This window comes from Cryptotermes secundus, unplaced genomic scaffold (assembly GCF_002891405.2).
Source record: "Cryptotermes secundus unplaced genomic scaffold, Csec_1.0 scaffold693, whole genome shotgun sequence".
NCBI classification, from domain to species: Eukaryota; Metazoa; Arthropoda; class Insecta; order Blattodea; family Kalotermitidae; genus Cryptotermes; species Cryptotermes secundus.
Window position 1 is genome coordinate 1,478,711 of NW_019722434.1, and position 16,670 is coordinate 1,495,380.

The 16,670-nt window shown below is 41.0% G+C and overlaps 2 protein-coding genes across 5 annotated transcripts in view; both read left to right on the forward strand.

Moving 5' to 3' along the window:
• The window catches only part of LOC111861442 (serine/threonine-protein phosphatase 6 regulatory ankyrin repeat subunit A), a 30,470-nt gene extending 24,087 nt beyond the window's left edge, over positions 1-6,383 (forward strand). For both annotated transcript variants that reach the window (XM_023846015.2, XM_023846016.2), the window contains 3 exons: positions 529-691; positions 3,264-3,475; positions 5,963-6,383. In XM_023846015.2, coding sequence (XP_023701783.1) covers positions 529-691; positions 3,264-3,475; positions 5,963-6,120 — 533 coding nt within the window. In that variant the 3' untranslated portion in view covers positions 6,121-6,383. The remainder of the gene's footprint in view (positions 1-528; positions 692-3,263; positions 3,476-5,962) is intronic.
• Positions 6,384-8,557: 2,174 nt separating this feature from the next.
• LOC111861439 lies at positions 8,558-16,667 on the forward strand. Of its 3 annotated transcripts, none has more exons than XM_023846006.2 (2): positions 8,558-8,637; positions 14,621-16,667. In XM_023846006.2, exon 2 carries the CDS (start codon positions 14,718-14,720, stop codon positions 16,641-16,643), a length of 1,926 nt encoding a protein of 641 aa, XP_023701774.1. In that variant the 5' UTR covers positions 8,558-8,637; positions 14,621-14,717; the 3' UTR covers positions 16,644-16,667. The 3 variants fall into 3 exon arrangements, with proteins under 3 accessions (XP_023701774.1, XP_023701776.1, XP_023701773.1); XM_023846008.2 differs by lacking the exon at positions 8,558-8,637 and adding an exon at positions 8,667-8,702; XM_023846005.2 differs by lacking the exon at positions 8,558-8,637 and adding an exon at positions 8,764-8,955.
• The last annotated feature ends 3 nt before the right edge of the window (positions 16,668-16,670 follow it).

The following is a 16,670-nucleotide window of genomic DNA, read 5'->3' on the forward strand; positions in this document are numbered from 1 at the left end:
TATATGGTAATGAACCTTTGGGTACCATGGAAGGCATTGCTTCAAGCAAGCTGTTGTCTATATGGGAATGAACCTTTGGGTACCACGAAAGGCATTGCTTCATGTGGCCTTCGGTGACAATTTTCATAGCAAGTTTCATTTTCTAAGCCTACATTTTGCTTTTAATAAAGGGATGTTGGATTAGTACGTATTCTTCCTGAACTTTGCCTTTTCCTTGCATTTGATACACACTGAGACAATGGTTTCTTGGGATGTGACACCATATAGTTCAGTAGGTAGGTACCCATAATTCAGAGGAACATGTACTGCTTCTGTCTTCAGAGACAATGGAGTTGATATTTTCCTCTGAAACAGTGGTACCTGACTGCCTTAGTAAACAGCATCACTCCTTTGGAGATCATTGCCTTGAGAACCTGAACCCTTGTGCTGTTAAATCTGGTTTATTTCTGTTGTATGTCCATCTTATGTAGCTATAACAAGTTAAATCTTTGAAACAGTTTGGTATGTGCCACATATTCCATGTTGTAGAGTTGCTCCTGGACTGGAAGGCAAACATCAAGGCTTGTGACCTGCAGGGCAACACCGCCCTTCATCATGCTTGCCAACGTAAACACAATCGCTCAGCCCTCCTCTTACTTCAGAGGACAGATGATGTAGAGGTTGTCAACATGACCAACAAGGAACTGCGCACGTATGTGTACAAATGATCCAGTGGGTATTCACCATTTCTTGATGTAACCAGATGGTGAACATGGCAATTGAATTCAGTTATATAATGGCTGTGTTCAGACCTGCTAAGAACACCAAAGCTCCTTGAGAGTAAATGCAGTTGCGTAGAAAATCCCACAGTACTTCCTCAAATGACTGTCAGTTGACAGGCATAGATCATGTGAAACCCTGTTCTTTCCTCCAATCACTAGTCTTGACATGCTTGGTATTACCTGTTGAGAGAACTACTGTACTACAAGCCTGTCTCTTCAGATGCAGCAACCCCTAGCTGATGTGTTATGGGTTGCTTCACATATTCATCACTATAGGATTTTTAATGTTACTGTATTTATCTGAGTACAATGCAGAGTGGACCCTGCTTGAGAAGATCCCATTTAAAAAGGTTTCCTACCTAAAAAGTTAAGGTCATTGGTTCCCAAATATAATGCTGTAAGAATAATGTATTTATATCCTGTTTAAAATGTTTCCAGTGTAAAGATATAAGGACATGTGGTGAACATTTTACACATGATGCTTACATGAATCAGATATGCTGCAGTGCTCAGTTTTGCTCAGTAGTGGCAGAAGAATGGAATTAGCAGTGACTTTCTGACCTCCATGTGGCCAGCTGGTAGCATGGTCTTTGTGTGCAAGGTTATGTATTGTGACATGCAGACCCATTGCCAAGTAACAGCTGTGTAAAGAGGCAACAGTACAATGGCTGTTGGTAGGGAACAGCTCTGGGAACACGTTATTTCTCTGGCCTGAACTACCAGCTTCTCACTTCTTACACCTGCAACTCTCAACTGACTAAACAACAACTGAACCACTAGTCCTTGTTGTATAGAGAATGCTACAAAGGATCTTTGTTTGATGCCATGTGTATGCTTGCATTATCATGGAATGCCGTCAGTTAGGAAACGATTGAAAATTATGATGGAAGGCCAGATTCTGTGAAATGTCAGAACCTCGCAATGAAGAAGATGACAACTCAGAAATATGTCCTTGTATATGGGAAGATGTTCAGAGATTCATATCTGAGGAGACTGTAGAGGCTGATGTCAATCTTCTTCTTTGTGCAGTTCAGGAAATTGATGACCTTATTTTCAAGGTGACGATACAGAAACTGAGGATGGGGAAGAGGAGGCCACAGTACACGAACCAGTTTCGAAGTGTGCTGAAGCAGACCATTGGATATGTACCACAACTTGCTAAGTGGCATTCCTGACACATCAGGGGCATTCATTGGAAACCCCTGAGAACTGGAAGATTTGTATGAAAGACAAGGAAAACAAATGACACTAGATGTGTTCCTGAAAGAAGAATAATGTTTCCAAACAGATGTTCAGTTTTAACCATGGCAGCAGGAACATGCAGTGTATTTGTTATTGAATGTAATGGTATAATGTTTATTGCATTAGTTTTCTGTAAGAGATATGATTAATGTGTGAGCATTTTGAAGACCATCTTTTTAAGACATTTTCATGATTAAGAAGTTCATATTTCTTGGTCCTAAGGGATCTGCTGTGTACCTTTTCTTCTCAAAATACCTCATGAATTCAAACAGATATCAGTAAATAAAGACTGTGACAGCTTTTATCAGAATATGTAACAGAGTTTTATTTGGGTAATTGTAAGGCTCGGTCAGATTTTCAATAGATGTTTTTAGAAAGAGTTGTACACATTATAAATTTGTGTGGAGGATGACCTGGGCCTGAGAACACCAGGCGCATACAAGCATTCCCTGTGAGTGTCGGAGGATGTATATTGGGTAAATCAATCATTCAGTAGAGATCAGGGTGAATGACCACCACTGTCACACCTGCAGAAGTCAGTGATGGAACATAGCGTCAGCCTGGGTCATCATGTCCTGCCCAATTACAGCCTTGCTGGAAGAAACCGGACGCAGGGGCCAGCTCATAGGCAGACTGATAGATTCTGAGCCCCACACTAGCAGCACAAAGAGGGAGCAAGTCATAAAAGTCTGTTATCTGCTCTGCAAAGGAAAGAAAGGAGCTTTGCACCATGGACTGGATAGTTCCTTTCTCCTGAGATGATACTTCACTGCTCAGAGCTTATGGCTGTTATCTCATGTCTCACTATCTTCTGTAGGGACACTGGCAAGTGTCTTTAATCACATAATTCCACATTCCTCCTCTGGTCTGTAATAAGGGCCATTTATCAGTACTTCCTGTTCAGTATTCCTATTGGCCCAGACTGGGCTCTATCTCCCCTCCCTCTTTTTGTGGTTATGAATGGCTACCTTCCTTGCAACCTGCCTGGGTAACTTGACTGCACTCTTGCACAACTCACGTTTATCCTGAAGATGGAGGCACAATGTTCCTCTGAAACGCTGGTATCCACATACAGCACTACAGACTGTTGTTAGACCTGGCTTGTTGGAGGGAAGTTGACATGCCATAACAAAGGACCTTTTATAACTATCCTCAGCTCAGTTACTGGACTCAGTCAGATCCATTGCACATTCTGTTGAGAATGGACAGTACGTTGTGTTTGGCAAAATATGATGTAGTGGATGCATGTCCCTGTTTCAGACCACTGCACCTATCTTCACGACATGGTATGGTTGCTGTGACGCGCTTGCTTCTGGAGAAGGGTGCGTCTGTGCTTGCTGTGGACTGCAATGGAATGACACCTGCTCTGGCCTGTGCCCCAGATCCAAATGTGGCTGAATGTCTTGCCATCATTCTCTCTATGTACCCCTCAGTCACGCTGCTGGCACAACAACCAAACAACTTCCAAAAAGGTGCAAGCAACAACACAAAGTAACCACAATGTAGTCATTGTAGATCAGTCAGTATAGTGACTAGGCTATGCGTTGGACAGCTGGGGAATCACGGTTCGATTTCCAGCAGGTGTAGTGATTTGCCTTTCCCCGCAGTGTGCAGACTGGCTGTGAGGACCACCCAGCCTCCCATCCAGTGGGCACTGGGGGTAAAGTTGCTGGAGCATGAAGCTGGCCACTCATCTTCATCTAATGGTGAGGTTAAGAATGCATGGAGCTACATATCCACTGTTCCATATATCTTCATGGCATTCTGCTTAATTAAGCACAGGGAAAATGAAGCTGTGTGTTTGTAGTCCTCTGACTTCATGGAGCTGAGCCCTTATTGAGAACCCGCCAATTGTGGAGCTACTCAGTGACTTCCCAGCATTTTATGGAACCCAAAGGCTCATTACCGTGTTCACAAGAGCCCTCTACTGGTCCCTATCCTGAGCCAGATCAATTCAGTCCACACCACCCCATCCTATCTCTCTTAAGATCTGTTTTGATATTATCCAACCACCAGTGTCTTGGTCATCCTAGTGGTCTCTTTCCTTCTGGTTTTCCCTCCAATATCCTATATGCATTCCTCTTCTTCCCCATTCATGCTACATGCTTCAGTTTCCTTAGCTTAGGTCGTTATCCAAAGAATCCATCCAGGTCTAAGGACCTTTGTGACATTTTGTAAGCTTTTTTTTATATGGTGAGTTGTTAGCCCTACATCCAACTCGCAAGCTGGAGGACCACCCCTTGTCGCTGTCCACGACTGCTTATTCAGTATATTTGCAGCCACCCTCCATATCTGGAGGCCGTCTGCTCTGTCCACAACCTGAGGATGCACCATGCCATGGTGGCAAGGACCCACCCAACATAGTGTGGTCTTCTAGGCTCTGATTTTATTTGTGTAACTCTCTTGTCTTCGTCTTATACCTTTAACCTTTACGAGACGCATTATTGTAATGGTGTTAAGCATTGCATTTTTTACCACTCGTACCTTTACCTCTTAAGTTAAAATGTGGTCACCAGCTCTGTAGAACCTGAAGATTTAAAATCCCTTATTCCCAGACAGTGGGGAACCTGGCACCTGGTTGAGGCACTATGCTACAAGCCAGAAGGGCACATGTTCAAGTCCTGATGAGGTGGATTTTTCAGTTGACCTAATACTTCCATCTGCACTGTGGCCCTGGGGTCAACTCAGCCTCTAACAGAAATGAGTAACAGGAATCTTCCTGGGGGTAAAGGATGGCTGGTGCAAAATGCTGACAACCTCACCACCATTTGTGAGTGAATTGTCTAGAAAATGTGGGAGCATCATTATCTCACAACCCTGTGGGCTTCCATGGCCTCTTACAGGCATAGCTGTACCTTCACCTTATTTCCAGACAATAAATCATTCCCCTAGAATTGTAGTATGGCTGCCAATCCCATAGGACCAGATTTAAAATTCGTATTGTTGTATGGCAAGATAACGCAGCTAAAGTTATCTTATGTAAAATTTGAGGCTCTCACAGTGATGAATATTAAGATTACTGTCTTCTGGAATGTGACACCATGCAGTCTGTTAGAAAGGTATCAACGTTTCAGAGGAACCTGATTCCTCCATCTTCAAGGTGAAAGGCGCTTGAAGGAGGAGGCATTAGGTTTTTTCAAAATGTTGGTAGTGATCTACCATGCTACATGGTGTCACATCCCAAAAGCCTGTAATCTTCAAATTTCATGAAGTTCGAGTTTAGCATAATGTAAGGACAGTGGCTGATCGACATGTGCTGAAATAAAATTAATCTAGCAGGGTTCCCATAGATCTTCCCTACTGTCTATCAGAAACACCTGTGATGCTACATTGTACCTCAAGCAGGCAACCTCATGGATGGAAAGTCCTGCGTGTACAGCGAGGCCTCTGGTATGGTGATTCTTGTTCCCATTGTATGTTGAACATGCTGGGTGATTTACTTGGAGGAGGTCCCAAATTAATAATTATAAACAACAGTAATTTACCAATGAAAATTTAGCTTGGCAACACTGGCTTGGCACATGCTTCCCAAATTCACACAGTTTCCTTCAGTCTGTGGTTCCAAGCACCGTGCAGCGGCAACGTTTGTGAACATAGAATGCCAAATCAGCCTGTGCCTCCAGGCAGAGGGAAAGTAATTGTCATTGATGGAAGCATGTACTTGCCAAGTTACATTTTCATCATTAAATTATTGCATGATTTATAATTATTATTTACTGTGGTCCTCCTCCAAATGAATGGCCGTATAGAGTGGGGTAGGTTTCTAATGAACAATGTAACAATATGTGTTACTGTCTGATGATGATAATACAACCCGGAAAATGATTTACTAAGAATATACAAAATGTAGTTAAATCTGTGTGCAGATTGGAGAATGAAACTCCCGGATGAACAAACACTACTCATTGTTTAAGTATTCACCTTCTTTTTAAGTGCAAAGAATGTTTTGTTTGGAGCAGGTCTCAAGAAACGTCCGACACTGACGCAACTGCTGCAGCTGCATCCTCTGTCATCGACTGACTATTCCATGTACAATAATGTGACATCACCAGAGATGAAGGCTGCTGGAGATCAGACGAATCTCTCCCACCACAGCTCGGACTCTGATTTCTACTAGCGACTGAGACGAAGAGCAAGGGAGAATGACTTGGTGCTTATACAGACATAGCCACAACCCAGAATAAACAAGACTTGAGTCCTCATTTTTTACTGCTTTATCATGAACTAATATTTTATTTTTGGGTTGTGGCTGTCACAGTTGTCCTTGGACAGCATTGCCATAATTCTTAGTAGTACCTCTTTTTTTAAATAACATTTGTCCCAGTAATAAAGTGATATGCTGATGTTGATATAATAAATTCTAAAGACATTTTAATATTATCTGGAATTTTATTTCTGTTACATACCATTATGTCTTGGGGGCATGCAGTAGCATAGTTTGTTGAGGCATTATGCTACAAGCCAGAAGGTCATGGGTTCAAGTCCTGATGAGGTCATTGGATTTTCAGTTGACCTAATCCTTCCAGCCGCACTATGGCCATGGGGTCAACTCAGCCTCTAACAGAAATGAGTACCAGGAATATTCTTGGGGGTAAAGGGTGGCTGGCACGTAAGGCTGACAACATATCTCACAACCCTATGGGCCTCCACGGCCAGTTAAAGGGATACCTTTACTTTTTTACTTTACTTACCGTTACGTTTTAGCATCCCCTTTACAACCCCCCCCCCACCAGTCCTGACCTGAAATCTGTATTCTCACCTCCTCTTCACTTGTCTTCTTTGGGAATTGTATCTATTTTATACGGGGGAAGCTGTAGCGTAGTTGGTTGTGGCACCATGTTACAAGCCAGAATGTGATGGGTTTGATTCCCAATTAGGTCAGTGGATTTTCTAATTGCACCAATCCTAATCCTAATAACATAGGAGTCAGTGGAAATATGCAGTTTACAATACAGGTACATTTTTCAAGAACGCATCCTTTCCATACCGAGGGTCATGACATTATATAATTCTCTGCAGTGATTAATGTTGCCTTGTGAAACACTTGTCATTATCTTAACATTCTCAGCACCATTATTAAACCCTAATTGTTAGGACCAATGGCTTGCTCTGTCGTCTTTGGTCATGGCAGTGATTATGAAGAGTATTGTCTTCTGTGTTGTAATGGCATGTAGTGCAATGACAACCCAATGTTTCAGAGGAATGTACTGCCTTCATCTTCAAGGAAAAAGAGTGAGTCAAGCAAGAAACAAACAGAAGCAAGTGGCCTGTTTCTCTGTACACATTTTTGGTAATTCTGTAATGCAAATGGATGTTGTCTAAAAACATTTGTAATTTTCAACATTTTCTTGGATCAGTAAAAAGATACTATCCCTGTATCATGCTGTAGAGGCCCATAGGGTTGTGAGGCTCACATTTTCTAGACAACCAGCTCAAAGATGGTTGCGAAGTTGTCAGTTTTACATGCCAGCTACCTTTTACCCCCAGGAATATTCTGTTAGAGGCTGAGTCGATCCTAAGGCCATAGTGAGGCTGGAAGGATTAGGTCAATTATCGGGAATCAAACCCGTGGCCTTCTAGCACGTAACTTAGTGCCTCAACCACCTACACTACATATTTATACTCATATAAAACAGATTTGGAAACACTTGTTTCTCTATATGAATAAGCCATGGTTTGATGATGAATGCTCAGAATTATTTGACCAAATGAAACAAGCCAAATTGTAGTGGTTACAGGGTCCAAGCAAAATGAATGGGGATTAGCTCAACAATATAAGACATGAAATCATCTGACATTTCAGGAATAAAAAGGGGATATCTGAAAGATAATACTGATTATCTTGCAGTGAACAATAAGAACATTAAGGGACCTGTACAGAGGGGTTACCAACCTTGTAGTAAGGATGGGAATGGTGATCTACTTGCAGACTGCCACAACATTTTGAATAGGTGAAAAAAACTGCTCTCTTTTATTGAATGTACATGGGGCCAGTGATGATAGGCAGACAAACACATAGAGCTTAGCCGTTAGCGCCGTGAGTACCTTGTTTCTGGAGAGTCATTTCAATGATAAGTTAAGAGAAAACTGAAATACATTGACAATTACAATCATTTCGGTGGTAGAGACCACGCTCAAGTTCGCACGGAAGTACGAGGTGTGGAAAGCGATTTAATTATTAACAGAAAAGCGCACGAATGTGCATTACATAGATTCTGGGTTTTAGCCTTTGCTATAATCACACAGTGATTTATGGTTGTTTTTACATCTTGTGATGTGGTATACATCGCAGAACTGATCACATAACGAGCACACACAGTTTTCGCTTGGGTCGTGATAAGACATGTTTTTACATATTTTATGGTGGTACCCGTGCACTGCCGGTTTAACATTATGGCTAAAATCACTTAGGAAGGAATTCAGTACTTTCAAAATTGGTATAGGACACATATACAACTTAGAAAAAATATGCGGGATAAAATATTTATTTGTTGAATAAAATTATTTACGGTGAAAAACGAACGCCGAGCATCAGAAACACATTCACATATGTACACAGCGGAAATTGCGCCATCTATTAACTATGCTACGCATTCACACAGTGGCGGCAGAAGAATTGATAAATGGATAAAGGGTAAGTTTTTCTTCACTTGTATGCAATAGGAGACTTTCAACAGCTTGCAACTAAAAATTAGTAAGGTAGTATGCAAGTAAAAGTAGTTGCTACCTAAAATGAATATTAGTAGTAACTCACGATAGATTAGAAATAAGATCGATTTGAAGCGTCGTTGTGTTATCGTTTGCGTGTGTACTGAATATTTTCTGTGGTCGATGAACGTCTATGAATGTCAGTTTGTTTTGACAAAGTAGGCGCTGAAATAGATTTGCAATACTGGTGGTTATTGTGTAGTTTTTGGGTCTGTAAAACGTTACTGATGACAGTATGCTTGGTGTAAGTATTTATGAAGACCAGGGCTTAGGTGAAAGGACGTAATGATGTATGATTTAAATATATTGGAGTCTGGAAAAGAGCGGTTTGTTTTCGTGTGCATCCGCTGTGCCTGACCATAGTAGTGTATGAAGCCATTTGAAGCCATTTTATACTATTGTTGAAAGCCTTAAGAAACGTATAATACGGTTTGTTTCACATAATATGTTAGTAACTTTAGTAAATTGGTTAGGTTGTTGTTTAACAGTTCGTTGTCACCGACCCTTTAATACCTCATTTCTCAGTTGTGCTTGAACAGTGTGGTTACGAAGCCATTTGATGCGTGGGTTGCTTTTGAGGAGGGAAGACGTGTATTAAAGCAGGTTAATAATGTTGTCAAGTTAATGTAAAATATGTATGTTGCATATGACATTTAAGGTGATCAGTTTTGTGTAATTGTTCGAGTACCATGTCGTCAGTATCCAACTCACAAAGTGCTCATGCAATATTACCAAATCCAAACCCAGCAGTACACAGAAAATGTTTTAACTGTGAAAATCCGTATAAGGAGAATCACATTTTGACCTGCGCAATAAGTGAGTTGTTATGATGGAATGTTGTGCCAATGTGAAAGACCAGAGTAAATGTGATCCATTATTTGTATCTTGCATTCTGAAACTGTAGGTTGACGTTGACATAAAGACCCGAAATTTAATGTAACTTTAACCCCTAAATGCAATTTAAACAGGAAGTTCCGGGAAAACTAACCTACTTTCCTTTGATATGGCATGAACTACATTGCATGTATTTGTTGCTGTGGTAATGTTCTTACCAAGGAATGATAGCTGGGATACACAGACTGATGGGACCGATTTATGAAGTACTCTGTTGAGATGGGCTCAGGTGCCATGACATTGATAACCAAGTTTCATAAAGATTGGTTGAGGAATTTAAAAGTTGATAGGAGGGGATTCACAGATACACAAACAGACAGCAAGGTGATGTCATAAGCCCACTTTTATTTTCTGAAAATAAGGAAAGTAGGCTATAAAAGTCAATATGCCATATTTCATTGATCACCCATGTACGGTTGGACGCAGCTTCAGGTTATAGCAGTACAGAGTAAACTAAGACATGTTTTGTTCAGGCTGCACAACTTTGTGTAATGTGCAACTTCTCCTTTTGTGTGTACAGGTACACTGAAGTTCAGAAGTAGATCGGCTTCATGCTTGCAATGACGAGTATATTAAAATTCACTGAATAGGCACAAGTTAGGAATGATAGAACATTTGTGCTAAGTCCATGGATCAGTGTCTTCTTTGACAAATGTGGTGGTGGTCTAGATTATAATGCTGTGTAGTTTTGAGAGAGTCCAGTGTAGGCCAGAGAAGAAGCCAGCAGAAGCAGGTGACAGCTGCCTGCTTTACCAGTTTCTTGCCTGGCTTACTCTTCAACCCTGAAGCGGGAACACTATATTCCTCCAAGACATCAGGCTGTCTTCAAACTACATGCATTACAGTTCAGAGGACCATACTGTTCATAATCATTGCAGTGTGAGAACAGATCCAACAATGTCTGTATTTATCTCAAAGTATATAGCATGAAATGATAAGTCAGCCAATAAATAATGAATTGGAAAGAATGTGGAAGGAAGTGGTTGTGGCCAATTATAGGTATGATCCTGACATTTGCTGTGAGAGGTTAATACCCTCTGTCAGGGTAACTTGTCTGAGGGCCAGGATTTGAACACAGGATATCCTGAATATGACTTGACTGTGACATTTGGTAACAGCCTTTATCTATTATTATTATTATTATTATTATCATCATCATCATCTCTTGTCACAGGTTTATTTCCTGGTATTCCTTTTCTCGAACCAGTGATGCACCTCACCACTCAGGCTTCAAGCTTCGCACTGTAGCACTTTCCGTAGTATGTATGATGTTCCCAGGATAGCTGTTTTTTTGCAGTGAATCTATGGAGTGCTTACCAGGAATTAGTTCCAAATATTTTCTCAACCCTCTCGTAACTGTACCCGTGGCTCCAGTAATTACTGGTATCACAAAACATTTCATGTTCCACATTCGCTGAATTTTGATACTTAAATTTTTATATTTTAATTTCTTCTCTGCTTTTTGTACTACATGCCTATCCAATGGTACTAATACATCTATAAATATGCAAGTTTTCTTTTGCTTGTTTTCCAGGAAACACCACACAACTTCCTTCATTTCCTCTTTGTTCCATTGGGTCCGTATATTAGCTTTGTCTTTGTTGTTTGGTTCCCCGACGTTGGGTTGTTTTGTAGGTGGTCCACGTTGAGTTTCCTCTTTGTGGTTACCTTTCTCCTTGTTGATCGTTAGAGGATTGCACTCTACTCCTTCTGCCTTTGTACATATATTCATTTGCATTTTTTTCCATCGCTGTCCCACGAGTAGCTAGGGAATTATTCTTTCCGCTGCGGTATTGCCCTGCCTGCCGCAGTAAGGCTGCTTGTAACCAAGGATCGCCGCTCCTTGGAGTTCACCGTTTATGGCTTCTCACCCTCCGCCGCAGGTGCTCCTGTAGTCCATCAGCACGGTAGTGTACACTTTGGGCTAGGGGATTTTTTTTTTCGAGGTTTACTCCTCTAGATCCGCCATGTTCTGTTAAGATGTTCAACGGGGCTACCTCTTGTAGGGTGTGATTCTTCATCACGCATGGATGGTCTTGAGTATAGAGAGGCTATATATTCGCATCTATATCCCTGGGGTCGGAGAGGATGTGTGCCTCTTCTTCCCCTTGGCCCCTTATTATTATTATTATTATTATTATTATTTTGAGAAGTTAATATTAGCACAGCAAGTCAATAAATTCCCTTCCATTTATAGAAGCCAAGAATTCATTAATTTGTTCACAGAACCCCACTAATGGACCCTGTCCCGAGCTAGATGATTCTAATATACATAGTTTTTACATTTTGGCCTAAGTCCCGCAAGTGATGCATTTACTTTTATTTTTATTCTCTACATCCATCTTGATTTGATATCTGAATAATATTCAGTGAAGGGTAAAAATTATGAAACTTCCCTTTGTTGAATTTATTTGTTGGCTGTTGTGAGTAAAGTATGAATGCTTCTGTGAATCATTTAGGTAGGACAATAATCGTAGTGGTAGAATAAAGGTAAAGCTATCCCTGTGATAGGCTTTGGAGACACATAGGGTTGTGAGACATCAAGGCTGCCACATTTTCTGGACCCTTGGCTCACAGTGAGGTTGGCAGCCTTACACACTGGCTTCCTTTTACCCCTGGGAAGATTCATGGTACTCATTTCTGTTAGAGGCTAAGTCAACACCAGCGCTTAGTGCGGGCTGGAAGGATTAGGTAAATTGAAAAATCCAGTGACCTCATCAGGAATTGAACACATGACCTTCCAGCTTGTAGCATAGTGCCTCAGCCAACTATGCTGCCGCGTGCCCCTGTGGTAATGATATAATGTGCCTAAAACAGTTTTCCTGTATGTCATACCTTGAGGTGGCAGGCTTATGGAAGAAAATTCCCATGAGTTTAGTCAGTTCTCTGGTGTGATGATTCTGGTTTCCATCACATGTGAAAGTAGAATCTGGTACGTTTCCTATGGTGAAATGTCCTGTGTGCCACTGTCTGATGAAGATGATGCACCCTCAGAGACGTTTTAGGCACAGTTGATAGGGAAGTAGATTCTAAAGGGTTCTGATGATGGTGGATGACACTGGGATTTTGGACTTTTCCATTATCTGAAATTCTAGGTAATAGAGTACACGATATTTCAGATACTGGATCTGTTTCCATCTTCAGATGAGACCGACTGTATAGGTGTCTTCCTTTCTCACCTGAAGACGGAAACAGATGCAGTTTCTGAGACATTGTGTCGTCTGTTACCTAGAATTCCAGACAATGGAAAAAGTGCAAAACCTCAGTAATTCCTTGTGTTGATTAGGGATGTTTCAGCCACCAAGGCAGTCTGTAATGGTTTGTGTGGGTTACAGTAATATAGACAAGATCATTACACGTTTATGGAGATTGTGTGTTCAGACTCTCTCTGACTATTTGGCCATGTTCCCCCAAGGGTCTGAGCAACTGATTTCTGTTGCTGAAAGTTATTACACCCAACTCTCGATTATCCGGGGGTGGATAAACCAGTTTGCGGCTTTACCGGGGCTTTCTTGAGGCTTATATGTTGTTTAATATTCATTCACTTTTGTTTCACATGGTGAGTTGTAACACTATTTTCGCACTAGTGTGAACCGAGCTCTGCATTTTTTGGTCCCGTTATGCTAACACAATGTTCTAGGGTAAGGGTGAAAGAATGCAAGGATTTGTGGAAAGTTTCAACGACAGATACACCGACCCAGTTAGTCTCTTTGTATCGATCTTCAAGTGTGTTAGCAAAATGTCAGGGTGTAAAAGGAAGCGTGTTGTGTTAAGTATTCAACAGAAACTCATGTCAGCCGGGCTTCAAAATGTTAAGCAGTGACAAAACCGTAAGTTCAGTGGGGGTGTAGCCAGAAGAGCGGGAAGAAAGTGAGAATGAGGAAGAGGTGGACAGTGCTGCTAGTAAGAAAATATCACATGGTGCTGCTCTTAATCATTTGGAATCCTTACTAGACTATCTTGAGAGTGAAGAGAACAGTTTATTAAATGACAAGCTAATATTACGTAGGCTTCGTACGGATATCTGTAAAAAGGAAAAAGCAAGCGACAATATTATATTTTTTTTAAGTGTTAAGTGTGAATATTCATAAAATGTATTGGATGTTCATGAACACTGTGATTGAAATAACTAATTCATACGTCAGTGTAATGTAAAAACAAGTATTAAACAGGCCTTGAGATTACATAAAAATGAGGTTGAATAAATTTAAATACAGGTAGACCTGTAGTACTATGAAGGTACAGTATTACAGTACTGCTTTTAATAAAATTTGTCTTAACTGGGTTTTCGATTAATCATGATTATCATCCCCACCATTATCCCAGATAATCGAGTGTTGAGTGTGTATGAATCTTCGTTTAGATGTCGTGGAATGAACGTAATAAAATGAAAGGGAAACAACTTGCTTAATATACCTGATGTTTCCACTTTGCTCCAAGATCTGGTATGTGGATGAACTTTAAAATAAATGATGTAATATATGTAATTGCTGAAGACTGAGTGAGAATACTGAAACCAGTGAATCAAGCAAACTGGTTAAATTTGACAGTAAATTGATGAAAAAATGTGTTAATAGTTCTGGATGTACTCACATATTGATGGGTGATCCAAGTAACTGTAAAACTTACTGCAGTGTTATCCGCCACATTAGTGACTGCCAACCTTAGAATTTTATTTGTAAAAACAAAGTTCATAACCTTGCCTTACAGTTTGTCTCCAGACAAGTTCACAAGCTTCGGCTCTTGGTTTTATTTTCTTAAAAAATAAGCATTTTTGGTTGACAGTGCGAACTGGTAGACAACATGGTGCTTATTTAATCTGCAGGGGTCACCCATCAGTATGCAAGTACCATTCTTGTGATCCTGTGTAGTCTGGCTGTCGAGACTCTGAGAACAGAGGCAGCTTGTTCTTCTGACCTACCAGACTACACAGGGTTACAAGAGCTGGGAGATTACAATGTGAAGAGTCTTTGCTTTGAAGACCTCAAAACTTACATGAGATTTGTTTTTCACAGTGCTGCAGGACAGTGTGCTCATTCTGACATCACAATGAAAGAAAACTGCCTCCTGTCAGTCTTGTATTTGAATTGAAGCAGAATCAAGGTTGTCAGCATGTCACTGTTGGCAGAACTGGAGGAATTACAGCGTTGTTTGGAAGCTGATTCAGATTCCGAAGATGCATGCAACCTTGCAGCCCCGACTGCAGATTCTGAAACTTCTGAAAAGGAAGATGTGTCATCATTTGCAAACAGGAACAAAGGTGAACCTACAGGTTTGGTGCAAGACTGTGTACCCAGACATCCATTACATGCAGAGGCTGTTTGTAAAACCTCAGATGTTAAGGAAGGTAAGGTAGTCTTAGATAATGCAGATGTAGTAGTTCAGAAGTTTACAACACTCTCTGCTGCAAACTCGGACAAAACTGAATCTGCTGCTCAAGTCTCCACAACCCAAACCTCATCACAGGAGTCTAGTGCCAATAAAGGACATACTTCAAAAAGTTTTAGACAAGAAGCAGCAGCAGTTGAAATGGTAACAATGAAGAATGTTTTACCAAAATCAGGAATGATGCAAGCAAATGTAAGCAGAGGTTTGGCTGATGGAAAAGTTTCCAGAGAAAAACTTCTTACAGATGTCTGTACCAAGGATTCCCCATCAAAAGATTTGAAAATATCTATTTTGAGACGAGATGAACTTAAAGCACCTTCAAAATTGGAAGAAGTGAAAATCCTCACCCGTAAGGTGTCAGACACCTCAGCATTCGATAAAGGTTCAACAAATACTGATTCATTGCCCACAGGTATAAGCAAAATGGATGGAAGGTCACAGATGTCCATGTCCAAAACATTACCTGTTTCTTCCCCAGCATTGGCCAGTGAGGACACTTTGATTTTTGAAGAATTGAAACTGGAAGGTGTGGCTGATGTTAATAGGTCACCATTTCAAACAAAGGAAGATCCATCAAAAGAACAGATAAATGTAAACAAACCCATAGCTGCTGCCAGACAGGCCCAAGCCATAGTTTCTGCTACAAGTAAGTCAGAAGAAGCGAAACTGCCAAATGTTCCTTTGAAGGTGCGTGCTTCAGATGCTGGTCCTGTTGTTAGTAGTAAAAGTGAAAATGAATCCTCTAGCCCATTGCGGGCCTCACAGTCAATTCATAAAGCATCCAGAACCTGTGTGAACAGCACAACAAACAAGAAATCTTCATTGGATTCTGATCGTCACACAGGTGGAAGAGTTCAGCCAACCCCTAGCAGCTCTGTGTTCAGTGCGGATTCTAAATTGTCCAGACTGGAGGAGGTGAGAATTTCAAATAACAGACCTGTCATAAGGGTATTAGGTGTATTGCCAGATTCTAAGAAAAGTAAAAACAAGACAGCTGGAGTTTCAGTGAGTTCTCCTGCTTCATTATCCATCGTCAGAAGGGGGAACATTCCCAGGCAAGGGGGACCTGCAAATAGTCCCCCAGGGGCTACAAAAAGAAACATTTCCTTTGAAACTGTATCACTTGTTGGTCAACTTCTTGGAGAAACACAACCCACAGTTGTTATTGAGACTTATAAACAAAAGAACTCAAAACAGTTGGAAAAGGATAAAGAAGGAACAAACCTTAAGAAAAGAAAACTTTCTGCAGATGCTGGCTCTCCATGTGTAAGCACTGCCAGCTCACAGTATGTTCCAGAAACATCAGTGCCAGCAGTGAAACGGAAGTTACCAGATGTTTCTGTCATGGAAGGAAATGTACCTGTTGATTCTGAATGTCAGCTTCAGAAGAACATGAGAGTACATCGAGATTCAGAAGGAAAACACAAACAAGAATTTTGCACCACATTGGGACTTGAGACAGGAATGGCTGTTGAAGGCTCTGAGGCAGTAACTGTTGGCACACCTGCTTTAAGAAAAAGAAGAGCAACATCTGATCCAGTGGCATCTTCAGATGTTAACAAGAATAAAGGCTTGTCACTTCCTGGAGGCAAGAGAAGAAAGCTCTCTTCTTCTGAAATTAGTGGCTTGTCTGAACAAACATTGAGTTGAGAATCTGCAGGCAGTGTTACAGTGGCT

Bases quoted from the DNA above. Each gene is read 5' to 3' on its own strand.
- LOC111861439 (XM_023846006.2), top strand. From the start codon at position 14,718: ATGTCACTGTTGGCAGAACTGGAGGAATTACAGCGTTGTTTGGAAGCT.